The sequence below is a fragment of the Adelges cooleyi genome, unplaced genomic scaffold (genome assembly GCF_023614345.1).
Source record: "Adelges cooleyi isolate 19-005CV unplaced genomic scaffold, UGA_ACOO_1.1 ACOO_flye_CR_arks_rails_tigmint_CR_PRNA_8, whole genome shotgun sequence".
NCBI classification, from domain to species: Eukaryota; Metazoa; Arthropoda; class Insecta; order Hemiptera; family Adelgidae; genus Adelges; species Adelges cooleyi.
The window spans coordinates 995,990-1,017,508 of NW_026096513.1; the positions used below are offsets into that span (position 1 = coordinate 995,990).

General features: G+C 26.9%; 3 protein-coding genes across 7 annotated transcripts; 1 reads left to right on the forward strand and 2 right to left on the reverse strand.

Annotated features, from left to right (window-relative positions):
- Positions 1 to 1,172: 1,172 nt before the first annotated feature.
- Positions 1,173 to 12,686, reverse strand: LOC126845699 (serine/arginine repetitive matrix protein 1-like). Of its 3 annotated transcripts, XM_050584531.1 has the most exons (12): positions 12,433 to 12,686; positions 12,157 to 12,307; positions 11,316 to 11,405; positions 11,082 to 11,228; positions 10,110 to 10,294; positions 4,959 to 5,027; positions 4,684 to 4,876; positions 4,187 to 4,614; positions 3,269 to 3,375; positions 2,994 to 3,204; positions 2,162 to 2,195; positions 1,173 to 1,862 (listed from the first exon to the last, which is right to left on the reverse strand). In XM_050584531.1, exons 2-11 carry the CDS (start codon positions 12,267 to 12,269, stop codon positions 2,167 to 2,169), a joined length of 1,572 nt encoding a protein of 523 aa, XP_050440488.1. In that variant the 5' UTR covers positions 12,270 to 12,307; positions 12,433 to 12,686; the 3' UTR covers positions 1,173 to 1,862; positions 2,162 to 2,166. The 3 variants fall into 3 exon arrangements, with proteins under 3 accessions (XP_050440488.1, XP_050440487.1, XP_050440486.1); XM_050584530.1 differs by lacking the exon at positions 1,173 to 1,862 and having other exon boundaries at positions 1,926 to 2,195; positions 12,157 to 12,304; XM_050584529.1 differs by lacking the exon at positions 1,173 to 1,862 and having other exon boundaries at positions 1,926 to 2,195.
- A 3,644-nt stretch (positions 12,687 to 16,330) lies between these two features.
- LOC126845840 (uncharacterized) lies at positions 16,331 to 17,607 on the forward strand. Its single transcript, XM_050584774.1, has 4 exons — positions 16,331 to 16,440; positions 16,548 to 16,703; positions 16,783 to 16,941; positions 17,340 to 17,607. Exons 1-4 carry the CDS (start codon positions 16,342 to 16,344, stop codon positions 17,517 to 17,519), a joined length of 594 nt encoding a protein of 197 aa, XP_050440731.1. The 5' UTR covers positions 16,331 to 16,341; the 3' UTR covers positions 17,520 to 17,607.
- A 1,579-nt stretch (positions 17,608 to 19,186) lies between these two features.
- Positions 19,187 to 21,027, reverse strand: LOC126845762 (DNA-binding protein Ets97D-like). Of its 3 annotated transcripts, none has more exons than XM_050584643.1 (3): positions 20,843 to 21,027; positions 20,513 to 20,713; positions 19,187 to 20,031 (listed from the first exon to the last, which is right to left on the reverse strand). In XM_050584643.1, exons 2-3 carry the CDS (start codon positions 20,684 to 20,686, stop codon positions 19,456 to 19,458), a joined length of 750 nt encoding a protein of 249 aa, XP_050440600.1. In that variant the 5' UTR covers positions 20,687 to 20,713; positions 20,843 to 21,027; the 3' UTR covers positions 19,187 to 19,455. The 3 variants fall into 3 exon arrangements, with proteins under 3 accessions (XP_050440600.1, XP_050440601.1, XP_050440602.1); XM_050584644.1 differs by having other exon boundaries at positions 20,824 to 21,027; XM_050584645.1 differs by having other exon boundaries at positions 20,808 to 21,027.
- Between the last annotated feature and the right edge of the window lie 492 nt (positions 21,028 to 21,519).

The following is a 21,519-nucleotide window of genomic DNA, read 5'->3' on the forward strand; positions in this document are numbered from 1 at the left end:
TAGTGAGTGACTGTTTTTTTATGTTGGCCTCATGTTTTTTTTTATTCCCTATACTTGTTATATTTACCTTTTACAGTTCTATAAAAATACTTACCAAGTTTGTGGTCTCGTGTTTCACTATAAAAATTGCTGAGAAAATTTGTAATTACACTATATGAAGACAATTCCTTTTTAATTTCTTATTTTCAGTTTGAATAATAATATTTCATAAGTAATAATGATAAAGAAAATAAATACATTTATTATATAGAACTCAAACATTTTGTTTTATTATACCTTATCATGTGACAAGTAGTTGAGTTGTATAGAAAGTAGAAACAGGCATTTTATTTCCAAATAACAAAATTCAATTAATTTATTACATGAAAATACATTTTTTTTTTGTAATTGCAAATTTTATAAATAGTAAACAATTTTTTAACTAGAAAAAATTTACTAATAGTTTAACACATACTATCCATTTTACAACAAATTACCTGTAAATATTATACAACGGTAATTTTACTTGTAAATGTCACAAAATCAAATTAGAATTAAAAAATAATAATTACATTTTTTCACCACTTATTATATTTTATAAACACAAATTATATGTATTAAAATGAAAAGAAGCTGTCGTTCATTGCCGACTACGTAACAGAGTCGTTTATATAATTTTACAAGCTTGTAAATTTGAGGTTTAGTTATTTTTTGAATGTGAATCACAATAAAAATTATTTTGTTCACACAGAATCTTCAACTTTTATTACTATTTCAGGAAGTAGATCACCAAGAAGTATGTACGTCTTTATTGATTGCAATTTATATAACTGTTCATAAACAATAAGCCAAGCTTACCTTAACATGTAAAGAAAAATTTTCTTCGTTGGAGATATTGCCAACAATTTTATCTCATAACAGATTTTGTATTGTTTCTTCGAAGTTGAATTAATTTTAGAAAGACAAATAATATTTTTCATACAAGGCTATTATTATTGTTTGTAGCCAATTTCTCTTTATTTTAGATAACATTATTGGCAAAGTATAAATTATATGTTGCGTATATTTTCCAGTTTTTTTTTCAATCTTGACATGATAATTTTTATTTTGAGTTTATTAAAAAATTACTTTTTTCAGATTTTTTTGAGTTACTATTTTAAGAAATAAAAAAATTTAGTTAACAGTTTGTCATTGAAATTAATTTGTAATTTTTATTAATGTTTGTATAGTATACATAAATGAGTTCTCATTCTGGTACTTAACAAAAAGCCATCTGTAGTTAGTTAGGCAATAATGAAAAATATATAAAACAAATTAATAAATAAAAGCTAAATCAAAATAAATTATACATTTAGATAAAAAAGGAAATATTAATTTATATACTTAATAATGAAAAAAATATATTAATTAATAAAAAGTTACTAGTAGACCCAATCACGATTCACATCACTGGCTATACACTAAAAAGTTATTAAATTTATTTTCTTAAATTTTTTTTTGTTAAAAATTTAATTTTTGATGTTTTTAACTTTTTTAATTTGAGTATAGGCATGTACTTTTTATGAATTAAAAAAGAACTTGTTAAGTTAGCACACCTTAAATAAATGACATGTCGAAAGTTATTAAAAGTAAAAAATAAACTTCTTACGTAATGCCTAGTCTTGTGTTTTGCCAGGTTTAAAATGATATTAGCAAAACAGACTACTTTAAAAAATAAATGTAATCAGTATAAACAACAGTGTAGAATAAGGTCGCTAGTAGAAAGGCTTGGAAGAATTCGGCACTCTCAGATTTTATTCGCTTAGAACACATTTTGAGAAACAACAATACATTGTCGAAAAATAAATATGGTCTTCAGGAATTAAATCTAAAACAGGTACCATCTGGAATCATCATTAATGTATAATAATTAATGGCAATTAACATATTAAAACCACTGTGCCGTATCATTATGTATTGATTCATTATAATTGTTAATATTACATTATTATAATTGTATGTATAAAGTATTATTATGAAGTTTTATAAAAAAAACTTAATTTGACAATTTAATATTGTTATCTTTGCAAAGTCTCCAATAATATCAATAACATAAATTAAAACTCATTTGTAAAACTATAATTAATATATAAATATAATTAAAATAGTAATATTTTTATCATGATATATTAAGCAAACTCACTCCAATTAATAGGGGAAGTAAAATGGCCTGGGACCTGTAAAAACAACATTAGAAACTATTAAAAACACATGCAATCACGTATAGTTATCTAACTTATTGAAATTATGGCATACATTAATTTATTTACATAATAATTACATAGGTACTATCTACATTGATGTCAGAACGAACAAGGGGGACTTATATACTTAAGACATTATATCTATACTCATTTTGTAGTCCATTGTATAAAACTAGTTCAGTACACAAAACGTTTGTCTACGAGGGGATTTCTGTACAATTTGTATTAAACCAAGTTTATCAGTCAGTCAAATAAAAAAAACTGGCAACTTATTAATGTAAGTGTCTATACATTGCTGCTGTTTGTTAAATTGTTATTCCTTCTTAACCTTCCAGCAGGCGCGCAATTTGTGATAATATGAGTAGTCGTACGTTGTATAATTTAAAGGTACATTTGATTAATTTAAATAAAATATTAATGCATTTACCTTACACCTTAATTTAGTATTAGGCTGTAATAAAATAAAACTAATAAAAACAATGTATACACACAAAGATAACAATCTAAGTAAAGAATATTGATAAGTACAGAGCTGTTTTATTATTTACAAAAGCGCGCCTGTTGGTATGTAAAAAAAAATATCTATAATTTGTTTAGACCCTTTATAAAATTCTGAAATTGTGTTATGCTAGAAAGTAAAGGAAATTAAGAAAATATATGGTTACAAATAACAGAATAACTTAAATTGAAACAATAACAAATTGAAAAAAATACTTAGGGTATTTTCCAAGATACTAAATTTATAGTTAAGTATTATTTTCTAAATCTTACGTGGATATGGCCAGGCGCCACCAGGTGGTGGTGGACCTTGCATGGGTGGTCTCGGAGTCCTCCAAGCACCCATTGGAGGGGGATAAGGTGGCGGTGGTCTTAATGGCATCATCATTGGTCCTAGATATGGTCTTGGTGGTGGCAAGCGAACTCCATGTGGTGGTGCAGGATATACAGGCTGGTTTTGAGAAGGACTATAATCTTCTTGATCCTAAGAAAAAATTTAGTACATTTGTATTATTGATTAACGATTATGTTAATAGTAAAAATGTTACTTGTTGTGGGGAATTTGATTTTGAACGAGATCGTCGTCTCCTCTCTCGACCCTCTCTTTTCCTTTCGCGATTCCTAGATGTCGAACGTTTTCTACGATGGTCAATTTCTTTATATATAAAAAAAAAAATAAAACAAATTGAAGTGTTAGAGTTTGTTGTTGTTATTATTATTATTATTATTTATATAAATCCATATAATACTTCATGCTACAGCCTACTATTACCCAATTGCTTAATAAGGGCTTCGTAATATTTCTAAGAATATTACAAACAAAAAAAACGTTGAACAAATTTCGCTGGGATTTTTTTTAATACATTAACTACAAACTTGTATCTACTATTTTCAGAATATGTAATCTTTGACATTTTTATAATCAAGAAAATATATTTTGGATTGTTATGTTATTATTTGGAAAAAAAAGGTATTAAAAACATCTATAAACACAGAAGCAAAACAAAACAATTTTTTTAGATTTCCTTCCAACCAACATCAATTGTTAAATAGATAAATAAAAATAAGCGGGGGAAATTTAATAATCTAAGGCATCGGTTCCCAAACTGTGAGGCGTGCCTCCCTTGGGAGGCGCGAGGTAAATATTGATATTTTTAGATCAACAATAATTTCAAAAAGTAACGTACTAGTACGAAGAGTATTTGTAATTTATTTTTTCATGGGAGACGTGACTATTTATTTTAATTTTTAGGAATGCGTAAACAAAAAAGTTTAGGAACCACTGATCTAAGGCATTCAATTCTACAAATTTTATAGTTGTCCCTCTAGTTGCATTGATATCTGTTAATTAAGAAAGTACCTAGTGGGTGAAAAATAAAAATGTTGAATTTAATTTAACAGTAGTATGCTTTTGGCCAGTTGACGATTTACAATATTGAAAGTTAAAACTTAATTACAAGACTAACCTCTTCGTCTTGGTGACCTGGCAGTTGGTGGAGTTTTTCTTTTAGGAGAGGAGCGTCGTCTACGTTCTCTGGATCTATCACGTTTCGAAACTGGTGAACGTCTTCTCCTAGCACGTTCATCAGGTGTTTGGTCATTCAAGGGAGGAGATAGTTCACGAGGAGGAGGAGGTGAGAATGGCACTCTTCTAGATGGGCGTTCATTAGGAGGAGAAAAAGGACGATTATTAGGAGAAGGACTCCTGAATGGTGGATAGCGATTTTCCAAATATGGAGGTGATGAATTATCACCATGTCTTTGGCGATTGTCATAACGCACCAATTTGTCTTTAGAACGACGTCTGGGATGATCAGATGAACGGAAGTGTGAATTACTAGGTGATCTGGGTTCTGGCGGAGGGCCAGACGCAAAATCGTCAAATTTATTATGTCTATAACAATGTAGAAAAACATAATATTATTTATTCATTAGCTCTTTTGTTGTAAGATTGAAATCTTACTTTTTGCTATTACGATCATGAACATTTCGATCCGAAGATCTTTTAGACCTTGAATCTCTATGTGTATTAGTTTCCGCATAATGATCGATGTTAGAAGAATACGGCAATGGAGGAGAAGGCGGACGACTGCCTCTACGAGGCGATAAACTTCGATCACGTGATACTCTATGAGGACTTAACCCATATTTTGTGTCTAATGTCAATCAAACAATATTGTTATAGACAACTTACTTTTTATCAATAAAATTGTATAAAAAAATGTATCGATTGCATACCATGATCATAATGTGAAGTTGTTGGATTAAAATGTGTTTGACGGTCATCATAGTGCTGATGGTTATCACCTATTTTCACAAAAATACTCTAATAGTTATAGTTATTAGACATAGATTAGCGTAGATGTGCTTAGGCAATTGGTTTTCTTGTTTTTGTACATAATGCAGAGATGATAATTGCAAATTTAATGGAACTTGGAAGACATATCCCATCCTAAGCTTATAGCTTCAATAATTTTAACTCGCTAATTATGTATTTCGAAGAATAACGTATAATAATTAAATTGTTTAATATATCTTTAGTTAAAGCAGTAACTATTTCTTTTAATTTGTCAATTATTATTAATTGATATCGAAGTTGATTTGATCAAAACTCAAAGATTTCTAATAATAAGCAGGAATGTATTCAACAAAATAGAAGAGAAAAAAATTGATCATTTTTGTAATATCCCCGTCTAAGAAAATATATTTTGCTTAACTAAAATGCTAAGAAAATAGCACTTAATGAAAAATTTAAAGAAATTGGCTCTCCATGTTTAAGAATAATCATAAAATAGACAGAGAAATATGTTAGTGACAAGCAAAATTAACAAAAGCAAAAAGATTTTGCAATGCCAAAAATAATTCATTGGGGAGTTCAACAATATTAAAGGTATCAAAGGTGCGGTTTTTCTTACCTCAGAATTTGTACAGCAGTTTTAATATATAGAAATAATTATTATACATATATTTTTAATCAAATTTGTGTTTTTAAATAAATTGTATACTCCCAAATACATTGGTACCAGCCAAATATTAAACTTTGTCTTAATATTATATAAATAATAAATATATATATATATATATACTTCATATTTTGACAAAATTAATTAAAGATCTTTAAAAAAAATTATGAAAGATAGCTATAATTATAATAGGTTCCTCAATTAAATACAGCAATTTCTAGTTCTATTGACAATTAAATAATTAATTACCAAGTTTTACTATTGTAGTACTCTTTTTTTCCCTCTAAATTAGCAAATAAAATAATAAAGAGAAGTGTTTTCTTTGAACTGATATAATAAATTGACTGTAAATAAATTATAATTGTAAAATTGTACAGCTTTATGATTTTGTTCTGGTAAAAGGAATAACTATTTAACATTTAATATTTTTTTAAAAATAGAAGTTTAATACCCTAAACAGTGTTAGCATATTTTGACTATATTATCTTCATTATTGCTGACTATTGACACTATATTCTAATAGCATTCAAAAATTATATTTTGTTTATTTATCAAAATCCTTTTTGTAAACCAAAACAAAACCTTTTTTTTAAACTGTTAAATATTGTATATTGTAATAAAAAATTTTAATTAAGATTTCATTTGGAACGACCATTACCATATTATACTAGGTATAATATTAAAGTATACTTTGTCATAGATTTAAAAAAAATATATTTTAGAATATTTGTACATGTTTTATTTGTTCACGTAATGTTGATTACACATTTATTTGAGAATTTAAAAATAAATAATTATATTTGACTGGCAACACAAGAGTTCATAAATTACCAATACAACCTTGCCAGTAAATCCGCACCTTTGATTTATAAATATAAATATACATTTATATATATTTGTATAAACATCACAAAAACAAAATATAAATAAATGTACAGTAAAAAAAGGAAAGCTTTGTCCTGTTAACACCAAATGTCTTGATAAAAATAACAAAAAAAACCTATTTATTAAATATACCATAATTTGTACTCTAAATCCTAGCATAATTCCAGCAGTAAAGTATTTCAATTTATTATAACTTTACTCTAAACAAACAAAAAAAATGTTATTAAAAAATAATTTAATTTAAAAAAATTAATTGTTAGTAAAGAGTGTTGTAAATCTTTAATTAAAAAATATTAAATAATGTATTCATTAATATTATATAGAAGTTTTAATAAAAATGTAAAACATCAAATTTCAACAGTGTCAGTAACAGCAACAGCAGCAATGTCAGCAGGTAACCATTAAATTCATTTTAAACTTTGAACACTTGACTTTATTAACTAAAATACGAAAAGTTATAAATAAAAAAACCATTATTTAGATGTTTGTTATAAATATTTATAAAAAAAAAACTTTATACCATTTAAATTATTATTTAAATTTAAGCGTTAATAAATAAATTAAAAAATTGTATTTAAAAAAATTATCTTAAGAAAATTTGTTTTCTTCAAAGAATTGTAATATATTTAACCAGTTTAAATAATTTTTCTAAAAGAAAGTTTCTTGTTCTTCAATAAATCATCAATATTCTTGTTTTAAGTAAAAAAACAGTTCCACAGCTGTCGACTTCATTTTGTTAACTTTTCTTGAACTAATTTTAAATTATATTGTGAAGTAGAAATGTTGTCTTGCCATTGACAATGAGTAAAACTGCTTGTGTAAGTTCGAGAAGTACTCAATCGATGAATATCTTTAAATATTTTTACTATCACTATTTCATTAGCACATCAATGTTTTTAAAAGTATATCTATGGCCTAATTCTGATAATTTGTTAACAAAAGCTAATTAATTAAAATCCATTCAATTAGATACTTGTTTTAATAATTGTATTCTCTTACATTAAAACAGTGTGTAATAAAAGATACCATAAATTAATTTGTCAAAAGTAATTATTTAATCCATTCAATAATGAGTTTTATTCCTGTAATTATTGTTCTCAGTTCTCACTTTGTTATTACTTTTGGTAATTAAACATAATAATCAGTCATCAATTTTTGCTTCCGATAGTCCATATGATTTCGTCTTGGGATGAGAGGTTCTTGCAAACACGATAGTTTAATTTTAAGTTATATATTGAGTAAAGAGTAAAAGTGAAAATTAATAGATATAATAGAAATAGAACAAAATGCATAAAAATTCCACACACCATTAAAATAAGTTTTAATATTGTATGTTCATAATTAAAAAAATAAAATAAATCTTGATTAGTAAATTAAATGAGAGTATTGACTTATTCGTAAACTAATTTAGAGTATTGAAAATGTTTATTAAAAATGTAATTTATTTAAGTTAATACATAAAATATCATGTTGAACACTAGATAAACAAAGATGTTTAAAGATATTACTGGGTTAGAAACGTTCAAAATAGATTGTTTACCTCTAGTCTAAAATAAGACAAAACATGAAACTATGCTTTTTGAGAAAGGAGACGATGTTAAAATTTTTAAAAAAATACGTAGAGTTGTTAGTTGTGTTTAAAGATACATTGTAGAATTTTTTTTACATTCATAAAAACAAAATTTAAATAATTTTCATTGATAACTCTTAAATTAATAAAGTTTGATTTTAGTACTATTTTGAAGGGTGTATGTTAGTATAAAAAAGTGCTGAGTATACCTACCGTTTTTGTGATAATCTTAGAATATCACAAACATCATGTAACATCAAACATCATTCAACTCTCTTCATTTAATCCATTAATTCTCTTCTGCAATATCCCAAACAGTACTAAGTAATACAAAAAATAAAAAATAAATATATAAATAAAAATAAAAATAAAAAATAAAAAATAAAAATAATATAAAATAAATAAATAAATTAGCATTTATCTGTGTTGGTATACTGCCTTGGTATAATAATCCAATAACTCCCTTGGTATCGTCATAAAATATAAATAATAATAAAAATAATATAAAAACAGTAATGAAAATTAAAATTAAAATTAAAAAATGTATGATAATTAATAATATTAAATAAAATTTATATTTAAAAGATGTCATCTCAGAGATAAAATATATCATTTTATAGTTACAGATATGACAATCTATGTTGATATCATATTCATGAATATTTGCTTTCCACTTGTAATTAGTTGAGCAGCTGAGAAAAATAATTTTAATACAAAATTCATACACTTCTTTAAAATGAAAAACACAAAAGAGAATGATAGTTAACACATTCTGCCAAAATCATCTACATTTATTTTATTTTGATTAGCAAACAGCAGCTTAATTGGTCAGAAACTTTAAATAATCAATACTTTGAAAGAAATATAAAAAAAAAATGTTAAACTAATTAAAATATAATTTAATATCAAAAATAAAATTATTATAAACATTATTCTCTCTATAAGAAGCATGTTTATTATTTAAATTGCTTGACAAATAGGTCTGTCTTATTTGTTCTTCTCTAATCTCTACAAAGACACTAATATAAATATAAGTTACTAGTTAAATATTAATTTAAAATTTGAAAGAAAAAAATGTAAGTTAGAATATATAAGATAGTTAAATATCTTGTTTCCACAATTGACATCGCCTCAATGACATTTATTTCCATCAGATGGGATTGAAAATGGGTAAGTCAATACCTTAGCCGACTGCAAACCTAACCAAATTGATCAAACATTGTTTGAAAGTAGTCGGCTAGCTATTCCTTATTTTTGACAGGCACATGCCCGGAGAGACACTTCTGGTAACAAAGTTGAACTGGACGATCATATTTAAGATGACACTTGTTCATCCAACTCGGACACGCTGCTCACTTTTAATTGATAAAAATGATTATTTAATTTAATTTATCCAATATCTAAATTATAAAATTTGTTTGGTTTTATTTACTTAATAGGTCGATGACATTTAGTATCATTAGCTCATAATTTTTGTACAATTATTATATGAACACATAATTTGTATTTTGCTGGAATTACTCTGATTAGTTAAAATACAAATTATATAACTTACACACGTACTATAGTAACAAACCTAAAATTACAATTTGTTAAAACCTAAAACGAATATAATATCTTCTGCAATAATTATATTTTTGTGTATTATAGAATACTGTCAGATTAACTAATAGGAATATAACAATTATTTTGCCCTTACAATTTTTAAGTTATAAGTATTTTATTTAAATTCAACAGTTCAATGCATGAAAATCAAAATAGATATATATTTGAAAACGTTTCCCATATCAATCTTTTATGCCAATAATATTTCGACTGTAAGAAAAATGTAATTTTTATCAATTTAAAAATACCATTTTTTTCTTCGAAAATATACTTAATACAATTTTAGACTATTGTACTGTTAATTTATATAATACCTAGATCACAAGTATTAATTCATGTTTGTTGTCATAATATTAGAGCACCTACCTTTTGTTCTTGATGCATCATCTTCAATAGTATATGATTTATGATATGTATCACTTTGGGGCACATCAGCTCGTATCATTTGAACACGAATAATTTTTAACTTGTCTTTTACAAGATCATGTAGCACATCAGTCTCAGGACCTCTAAACATAGGCTTCTCAGGAACACTAGTTACATGGTGTCTGCTGTAAAGTAAAAAATATATTGGAACAAATCTATTAATACAAATTTTTTAATCAATAGTACATTTAATGCTAATAACAAATTTGCAAACAATTTTTGCAGGACGAAATTAGTTTGGGAGTTATAGACATTTGAAGATCGTAATGCAAAACGACGCGACAATACTTGCGGCAAGATTCCAAAATAATATCTTTTCCAGATCAGGTTTTTATTGCATTATAGTTATAGAAATATTATGCTTTACCTATTATGATTTTAATTCCATAAACTACAAATACTGGCGCCACGTATGTCGATATCAGCAATAATCAAATGTCTATTTCTCCAAACATTCGTCCGGCAACCAATTTTTACACATTCGTATTCAGCATTAAAACTACTATCAATTAAAAAAAAAAAAGGTGTCCATTGAACTATATTCAGTCTACTTCTAGAAAGGAAGAAAAAAATGCCTATGTTTATTACTTAAACAGTGTAACGATAAAAACAGCCAATTTATTTTATGGATAATAATTGTTCGACTAGAGTTGGGATGCTTTTAAAAGATAAACTAAATAATCCCAAAATCACATTACTTTAAGATGGAACACCTGCGAATTAGGCTGACGATTTTATCTATTTGACAAACATACTTATAAATCCAATTCTACAAAAACATCCCAATTTTTAGATATATTTTTTTTTCATTTCTGAAGGGCTAACACAGACATTGAATTTGTGCAATTATTTCTTAAGGTTTTTTTGTTTTCATAAATTTATAACACTAAATATTTAGTACCAGTCACAAACCTGTCAGCAGACGCAACAAAATGTTTAACAATTTGTGTACTCTCCCCGATATCTGGTTTCAAATTACTGCCATTGTCTCTAAACACGGATGAATCTACATTCTTATAGTCGTCATCGTCCTCTATAAGGATAGGACTATCTGCATGCCTACAAAAAAAATGATAGATAAAATTAATATTCACAAATCTTGATCAATGCAAATTTCCGTGTACTTCTTTATACTCGTTTACTAACATTTGATGTCTTAGGCTTCCATTAGCTTGTTTGACACCTCCACTCATTGAATGAGGTGACATCCTTCCGGAATTGTGGCTATCACTCCTACTAAAAAAATCAGAAAACAAAATAAATAACGGAAAACTAAATAAAAATGTGTTATTAATAAAATTAAGCTAAGTAGTTTTTTATATATTGTCAGCCAAAATACAAAAATGAAAGGCACTACTAGTAATGCAATATTTTTTATCCACCATGACAATTACAATGTTATGAATTTTGTTTGTTAGATATAGATCACTGAATCATTTACTAATTATTATTTTTTTACTATAAAAAATAGGCCTCGAATACAACAATAGTTGTTGGTAAAAAATTGGGGTTCACTAATTATTTTTAGTAAAAGTACTATTCTCTTTTAAAACCAATAGGTACAAAAATCTTAATTTGTAAAATACATTTTTAAATATGAATTAGGAACAAGTTAGATTTAAATGAGGTAAACTTAAATTAGGAATATATTAGGAAACTTTTAACACTTAAAAATTAATATAAGAAACACAATTTTAAAAAAAATGTTTCAATATTTATGCCTTTCAATATTGTGTGGGAAAATTTCGCATATTTTAATTTTTTTTTTTTGCAACTAGAGAATACCGGAAAGACCCGGGTGAATTTTTGGATTAAGATGTAACGCTTTTTTTCAAAAAAGGCAATTTAAATGCAAGCGGTCATAAACTAAACTGAAACTTGCATGAGATTATTTACTTGAAATTTTATGCCTTCGCCTAATTTCTAGATTACTAAAAGTAGAAAAAATAAAGATTGGTTATAAAATAATAAAAATATGTTGACTTACGTTGCTCGGGATGGTCCCATAGGATAATCTGGACCTCGGGTAGACCGCTTTGGAGAAAAATGACTACCGGAATGACGATTTGATGATCTAGATTCTTTTGTCCTTTTAGGCATCTTAATGGCTTGTACTTGATAATTGAGCACAACAACTGCTGAGGAAATTATGACATGAATTATCAAATTGCAACATAGTTGTAAACTATAAACTCTATAATATAATTAATATCCCGTCGAATTACCTATAATACATTTTAAGGAATAAAATATTAAAATTTACCAGTTCTCTGAATTGCCAGCGTATGTATACAGTGTTGTTTGCACGAACATTAACTTACGGCCTTTCCATCGACAATATTATAGGAAAAATTGAAAAACTTTTTGGAAATCGAACACGTTAACAATCGAGTTATTAAAAGCAATGATATATTATTTTTAAACAATCAGTTCTATTAACAAAAATGCTTCGCAGATACAATATTAAATATATGAAACAAACACGACGCCATTTTAGTAGTCAAAATGTTAATAATGCCGAATGTGTGTGAAAAGCAACTCTCGTGGGACACTTGGCTTACCATGGAAAACGAAGTAGGTATGCCGGTAACTTGTGTTATCAATTTATCTAATATGGCGGCTGTTTCTGTTCAGCCACAGAAGTACGTGGCCGCCACGATAACAGCGGCAGCCATTTTGTTTGGCTCACACAAATTGCTGGCATACCCGTGTACTATGTCATGCGGCTCGCCGCTCACGCTGCCGCTAAAGTGTAATATGTTTCTCCTTTCCGGTATAGGTTATCAATGATACCATAAATGAGATATCTAAAACGTGCCGAACGACATTACTTCCTTTGCCGAATAAAGCGAATAAAAAATATTCAACGGCAATGACAAGTGTTCTTTTTCAAGACTCGTCACTTAAGCCGTGTTATTCGAAGTTTCGAATTAACAGAAGTACCCATAAATCATAGTATGTAAAACCTAATCTTAAAAATCATGTTGAAGATAAAAATACTTTTACTATACATAATACAAATATTATGTACGAAATTTATACTACTTTTATTTTGTCCTGTAATCGAACTTGGTAATTTGCCGCAAAATACTGAACAATCAAAATGTTAAACATTATATGACCCATCAGTTTAGGTGATAATTTTTCGAATAGTCATGCGGTAGGTAATTATATAAATCCGGGGCGATACTTCCAAAGCACTTTTTCCAATTTTTATTAGGAATGGCGCGATTTTTTTAATTTTTGCGATTTACCTGATAAGGTAACAACAAAATGTTTAAGCAATAAAATTTAAACCGCTATCAAGGATGCTGGGATAGCCCGAAAAATAAATTAACTACCAAAAAAAAGTCCTAATTACTGAACTAATAATTAGACATCGCAGTTTAACTTTTAAATTAAGATTTTACAAATAAATCTTAAAAAATGTATTATCATGAAAATCTAATTGATTACTAATAAAAATAATTGTGATTGTAATCCCTAAAAGTACATGAAATTAAATAAAGCAATTATTATAATATATAAGCCGTAAGCGGGATAAGGCATACGAACAATAGTCACAACATAATTGTGTGTGTCCATAAGGGCACGGATTTTATTTAAGGAGCAATAGATATAGGCAATATCGGACAAAATATTTTGTTATTAATTTTCGATCATGTAAACTTGTTTTTAGATTAAATTGTATTAGCGTTATTTTTAAGGTTTTTTTAACTCGAAACCCTTCTTGTCAGAAAGGTAATTTGTCCATTAAAATAATACGCGAATTTTTATTTCTCCTGGTTTTTTCTTATTATATTCTAATTTGACGTTACCATTTTTTTTTAATCGATTTTTATTATAGGAAAAAAACTCGTTAGCATCTGGACAGATATTGTTAATTTGGTAACACTATAATGTCTGAAAAGTGAAAAGCCAATCAGGAAGGTAATTTATTTTAAAATAGTGAATTTTATACGTTTGATTCAAATCATTCGAATGTATCAAAATCACTACCGTCAAAATTGCATTAAAATCATATTATATAATATGTACTCTTATTTACGGGTTCAAGGTTTTTTTAATTATAAATTGGGATTTTAATTTTTTTGCATCAGTCATAAAGCATTTTTGGCTTTATGGTTATGTTATTGTATCGTTATCTTGAAAAGCAATCTATAATTGATTTTATATTACGTAGATTTAAAAATCGCTGTCGACGATTTTTAAATTTGTAATTTGGTCCTTATGATTATTATTTGAATAAAACCCAATTATTTTATGAGTAAGGAAATATATAGCTTCAGTTAAGCTAAAATACTATTTATTGTATCTCAGGTGTACCTTAAACATATTTATTCGAGAAATGTCTATATGTTTTTACTATTAAATCTAGTCAAAACTAGTATAATTTGTTATTCTTTAATTTCACTGTTCACTTATGGAAAAGCGTGGCTCAACTCCAAGTATATTATGTGATGGCGTACTTGCCTTTCGAAATTCGAGTTGAAACTGGAAAATTGTTTAACTAAAAGTAGATAGTTTTAAATATTGTACAAGAGTAACAACAATATTTCTATTTCAGATAAATTATGAGATGATTAAATGTAAAGAAAATTGCATCGAGTGCGTTAATGTTAGAACTTTTAATATTTTACACCAATAAATAGGTGCTAGCATACAAATGGAAAGTGAAACTTTGTAATAAATCTAATTATTTGATCGGTAATAGTGAAGTTATCATATTTGAAAGAAAAAATAGTAAATCCAATACAATTTAATAGAATTTGGACATGTTATAAAAGTTTAAATATATTATTATTATAATTATTATACTATCGTGTACTTTAATTAAATTACTAGAGAATTATTGTTAATATCTATTTCATATTATGTTAAGTAGTTAGGTAAGTTGTGTAATTTTTTCTCCATCAAAACTGCTTTGCGCGGGACAAGTATGTGAAGCCAGTATTAACAGTAGATTTGCTAATTTTTCACAATGTGTAGAGATGAACTTTATCTATGGGTAGCGTTTTTATTTTTTTGATATCTATACCTAATATTTTTTTCTTATGCTATATTTAATTTATTTAGGATCTAGGAGTTTTTTTGATGTGAAACAATTGAAGTGTGTTAGAAACACTACAACGAAAAAGTGTCGTCTTAATGATCAGGCGAATGATCCCTTCGCGTTTAGAAGAAAAAAAAACCAAAGTAGAAAAATAATGTATTTTGGTTTAAAAAATTACACAGGTCAATTTAATGCTATAAATATATTATTTTTAAATGCAGTTTTTAAATATTACTATCGAACTTATGCTAAAAAAATGCTTAGTTTTTATTTACATAAATTTTAATGACTACCCAACCACAACTACATTTAAAAAACACTATCGCTATAGTAATTATTATCATTATTATATTATCATGAATCATCATCACCGTTTGCATTGTTACCATTCATCACGGATGTATGTATGTACGTCCGTAATTATTATAGTCGTTTCTGATCAGTCCGTTTGATTTCAAAACATGTGAAGTGTGTGATAACTGATAAATAAACTATGCTTTATGAAAATGAGTGTATTTCCTGCAGTTGATTCATCAGTCATCACACTAAAGCCACATGTAAATTTAGTACGACAGGAGTGAGACTCTCCCCCTTAAATTGTTTTCTCTTTAATAAAAAAAAAAAGTTGACTACAGATTTTTGAGAAAATGTATGTCTATGTTTTCAGACGACAGACCTGAATAATGTAATCACTCCAAATCGTTTTTGTTGCGGTTATAAATGATTTTAATCAGCCGTAAGATTTCTCAGTTGTAATCGTTAACCATTAATCTGATTACAATTTGCCCAACACTGCAACATTTAATAATTGTTAATATACGCCTACAAGTATCCGCCGACAATAAACACTGCACACTGCTGCTTACCGTTTACTCACATTGTCAGGCAGCCCCAGTTGTATGAATTTACAGGACGTACCTACTGTACACGGGTGATTAACTTTTAGCTTTCGCATTAGTCCATTCGTTATGATTTTGTCGAAGGTCGATTGTTCAGGAAATCAACGGTAATGGTTACACAGACGTGCAGTGAAATGAATACAACGATATAAATCTAATTTTACAGTACCTATGAAAACCTACAGTGTGGAAACAAGCGTATCCTTTTAGTAAACTTGATATGAACACACCCACAAGAAGTTATTTTTTAAAAATGATTATTACAACTATCATATGGATAGGATCACTATGGGGTAAATCGGTCGGTGTGTCGATTTTGGTAAGCTTATATTTAACTGACTATTATAAATAACAATTAAACGTGATTATGTGGTGTACTAGCAGCACTATTTTTACTTGTTTTTATTTTACAAAATCGTTCCAAAGCCCTCGTATGTAACACATTTGGTACAAGCATCTAACTGCATAAAAGATAAACATTATTCGCTGTTAGAGGTAACTTACCATTCATCAGACTCGAACGAGCCGGGAACAAATCATTTTACCGTGTTCAAAGATATTAATAAAAATTCAAACATAACTGTAAGTCGTTGGTTTGTTCTTAGAAAAACGAAATTTAATGATATCATAGATAATTGTATGCGCTTTCATCATTCGACAGTCTCAAAATACTGTGTACTATAAAGAAAAGCAGTGGAAATTACAATCGGCATTTTCCGGACGAACAGTGGACGTCTGTGTATTTCTAAAAGAGGATATAAGTGTTATTCCGGTTGTGAGACAGTTCGTTGATTTGCCTAATGAATGCGCCGTAAAAAAGGTCTGTACGAAAACAATATTTTTAAACACGATTCCCCCTCAACTCAATTTTACACTATGCTTATTAATTTTCATCTGAAATGACTAAGTTCGTGTGTAGTGTGACCGGAACAACTTGTTTTTACCACAGAAAACCACTCTTATTTTGAATAAATATTTTTACCGGTTCTTTAAGAATTTTTAAATTATTATCCCTATTTTACAGCTTAATTAAAACGTCAAAAAAAAAAATTGTTATGATACAAATAGTTCGTCAGTGGAGGTTTTGCGACGAATTTAATTGGCTAAATAACATTGAATGTACCTACTGTTAATATTAGTATTGTTATAAATTATTTGTCTGCTTTATAAAATGTCAAATAGCGAATTTAAATTGAAGTATTAAATTGAATTTGACAGGGAATACGTCAAATACTTAAAGATGAAGTGGTTACCAAAATACCGTTGCTACCTTTTGGATGTTGGAAACTAAAACACGAATTAAAAGACTCCACTGGAACTTCAGTGGGATGCGTTAACGTCATAGCGTTTCAAACGATTTCTTCGAATGTCGATGTTGTTAAAGCGACGTGTCATTGAAGACATTTTATAAATAAAGCCTATATCGATTAAAAAAAATAATCAATTTGCCAATAGCCTCAATAACTTACTGCACACAATATCAAGATCAAACAAAACAAGATCTATTATTTCATTTGTATACAGGGATCTCTGTCTAAAATTTACCTTTTACTAAATAAATATTATTTGTGATACTACATGATAATAAACTTAACTAAATAATTAAATTTGCATTTACTTAATTTTAAAAGTTAGTAAATGGCAACGACAGTCGACAACAATTGGCTAATTAGTAATAACAAACTATAATTTTAGTTAAATGATATTTACACATAAAAGAAGATATATTTATCAATTTATGTCAATTGATTTAAATTTTTAAAAACGAAATAGTATTATCCTGGTGTAGTTCTATGAAAGTATATTTTTTTTTAATTTAATAATGTTTTTGTATGTTGGAAAATGTTGGTCGGATAACTTCTGGCCTTTGATGGTATTAACTCCAAATAAATTTATAGTAGTATATATATTTAAATACTTTTATGTAAAAATTAAAATTTGAACTATATTAATTATGTTTTAAAAAAAATATTTTTTAAAAAAAGGTATTCTAGACCTCAAAAATCTGCTTTATTTAAGTATTTTACTCCTTGAATTATCACGAAAAAATAATTTTATATTTATTCGTTCCAACATTCTTCATCTAAGCTTATAAAAATTATCAACAGACAACATGAAAAAAATAAATAATGTGTAAGTTAAGTTTTTTTAATTAATACTCTTTCGAATATTTATAAATGCAATGATTTGGTTGTACAATTGACAAGGCTGGGCTATGCGACTAGTTCAAAAACAAATACCTACAATTTTTTAGGTTTAGTTCATTATTAAATATTGAACAAAGGCATATTATTATAAAATATTTAAATAAACAAATAAACCTGGTTTTAAAAGTTTTTTTTTTTATTATTCTTTGGTGTTTGGAGCGTTTTTGGTTTCAACCGTTTTTCTGTTACTTACGATAGACAATATTTTGAGATCATTTAAGAAAGGTATTTTAAACGCTTTCAATATCATTGTTATTAATATGTTCCTATCTATTTCATTATTTTAAGTTTGACTTAAGTAATCAAATTAATTTTAAAAATCGTGGTAAACTGTGGACCAATGACCGAGGATTAAGGATGAAGTGTGTTAGCGAACACTGTACTCTTTTAAGGCAGTTGGTCAGCATTATCTTTAAATTTATACTAAACATAACATTGCCGCCCCGGTAGAACAATGAAACAACTGCGAAATTTGGTAAAATAGACTAAATATTCTCAATGTGTTTATATATAGTGAACGCATAAGGTAGAAAAACGATGTAACTGTAGTTGTAATAATAACTAATTGTGCATTCATGAATTATTAACATTTTAGTGAAAAATAATTTAATTTTTTGGTTCTCCTGTAAAATTTAAATTATTGCATTTGTGTCATTGTTCTACCGGGCGGTGTCATGATAGTTATACATTAACTTATTCCATTTTAATTTTCTTTTTATATTAACTATTATAAAAATATCATAAATAAACTTTATTTCACAAAATAGATACTTAATGATCAAACGACAAAAAAAATACAGTTTAACGATGTTAAACATCAGAATCTATGTTTTCAAGGAAGACTATGAATACATGGCAATGCTCAATTATATTTAACTTAATAAATATTGTACAAAAATGTATGGTGTTATTAAATACTACTATTTTTATTTTAGTCTATTAGTCACTGGTTATTTACTTATAAGCTTATCTTAAAATCAATATTATAAGTAAATAAAAATATGGCCAACATCTAACGAAAACACAATGGACAAGTTACACCTTAGGCCATTCTTCTTCTAAGCTTTTATGTATTTTTTTTATATAGTTTAAGTTTTTAAGAAACAAACATAACAATAATACTATATTTATTTAAACATATTTTTTATTTCCAATGGGCTATGACCGACCATATTTTTAATGTCAGCGTCAAACTTATAGACATATTTCCCTTTAGCTCTGTTTAGTACACCTTTTCCGTAATGATATCTCATTGCCGAAGCCATTTTCGCATAATCCATAGTGCAATTATTTTTCATAAGACCCCACATGATAGATATAGTCTTTGGCTTAAGTATTTTAAAAGTGCCAAGATCGTCTATCCATTCAATAACAGTTTGATAGTTGCTGTCAGTTAACAAATTCAACAAAAATTGCCAAATTTCATTACATTGATTAAAATTAATACTGTTTTTATATTTAAGTAATATAGGAACATCTATTCTCTCATCATCCTTCAGTTTTGTATACACATTGTGCATAGTTTTTAACAAGCAGAGGTGTATCCAAAAATCATCAACTGCCGATTTGTCTTCTATGTAAATATCGTTCCAACGAAAATCATCTGATGTTAACTGCTTTCCGTCAATTTTAAATTTTGAAATGTTTAGGTTATCTAATTTGTATTCATTTATTATCCATTTGATCCAAATTGAGACTTCCTCCTGATAAAAATAAAACAAAACATACAACAAATACAGTACAAAAGAATATTTTATCATCAACACACCCTTGACACACTTAGTTTTTGGTATTTCCTATAAAGAAACCAATAATTGAAATATGATAGTCGAACAAGTAGTGAAATATTTTTTAGCTATTTAAATCAAACAAATTGTAGCTAGGCTGCCAAAATTAAATACAATAAATTACTAGCAAGTGGCTATTCTCATTATTATAGCTTAAAATTTAAGAATAGTTGTTTAGCCTATAATTTTAAGTGATGTCAAACAATACTTTTTAATTAAGCCAAATCAGTGAGAATGGCCATTATATAATTATCATATTTTAGTATAGATTAAAAATAATTTTGTGAACAATAATTTCTGCTAAACATCGCCATTACAAAGTTTATCTTTTAAAACAATACAATTATGGTTTCAGTATATCTCTGGTATATTATACTAATAGTAAAACAAAATTTACTTGATTCCATTCACGTGGATCTTTAAATACGCCAAAGAATCTAGAAAATTGTTTATCCACAATCCACTGGAATCCATTTTTGTCAAATACTTTACAATTTTCACTATTGAATGTTGCTGAAACTATTTGATCGCCTATTACAAACACAGTTTCGTGCCACTCTATTAAAGTCATTTACAGCTCTCAACACATCTCAAACATCTAATTTAAACAAAAAGATATAAGAACAAGTAATTTTTAAATTTCTCATATTAACATTGATTAAATACAAATATTCATAAATCAATGATATTACTATAAAATCATCTTACTCATCTGCTATGTACCTACCACTAAAATAACAAGAATGCTATGAATAATTGATAACTTGATAATAGTATGTATTAAATTTAAAATATTATAAACTTTAAAAGAGATGTTCAATTAAATACTTTTTATAAAATATGTTCTTAATAGTTAAATTATTTGACGATTTTTTTCGTATTATTTTATTAAACTTACTTCAGAAAACATTTTATTTTGTTCTGATAACAGAATGTCTAATCAAAGCGTACAACGATAACGATACTGGCAAATGGGAGTAAACGTTTAAAATCCAAAATAAGTACATCCTGTTTTAACAAAAACCAAAAAAAATAATTTGGAAAATTCTTATAATTGTACATATTTTTTAGATTTTAAATTGACAGTAAAAAATATAAGAGGAACAATTACGTTTTTCTAGGAATATTAAAAAAAAACTGATATGTCAATTCCATTATCATGTGATCTTATTTTAAATTCATAAAATTCATTGTGAAATATTTTACTTTACAAAGAATGATATCCGAGCATCATTTTTGTTTTAAGAATCCATTTATTAAGAAGTAGAGTGTAGACTGTAGTCAATTGTTAATAACTCAGTCCACTCATTTTTAATTATTTATAGACAAATATTAAAAAAAAAAAATATGTTATTCATAAGTAAAATCTCTCTTGAAAATGAAAAAAATATACATTTAAGGATC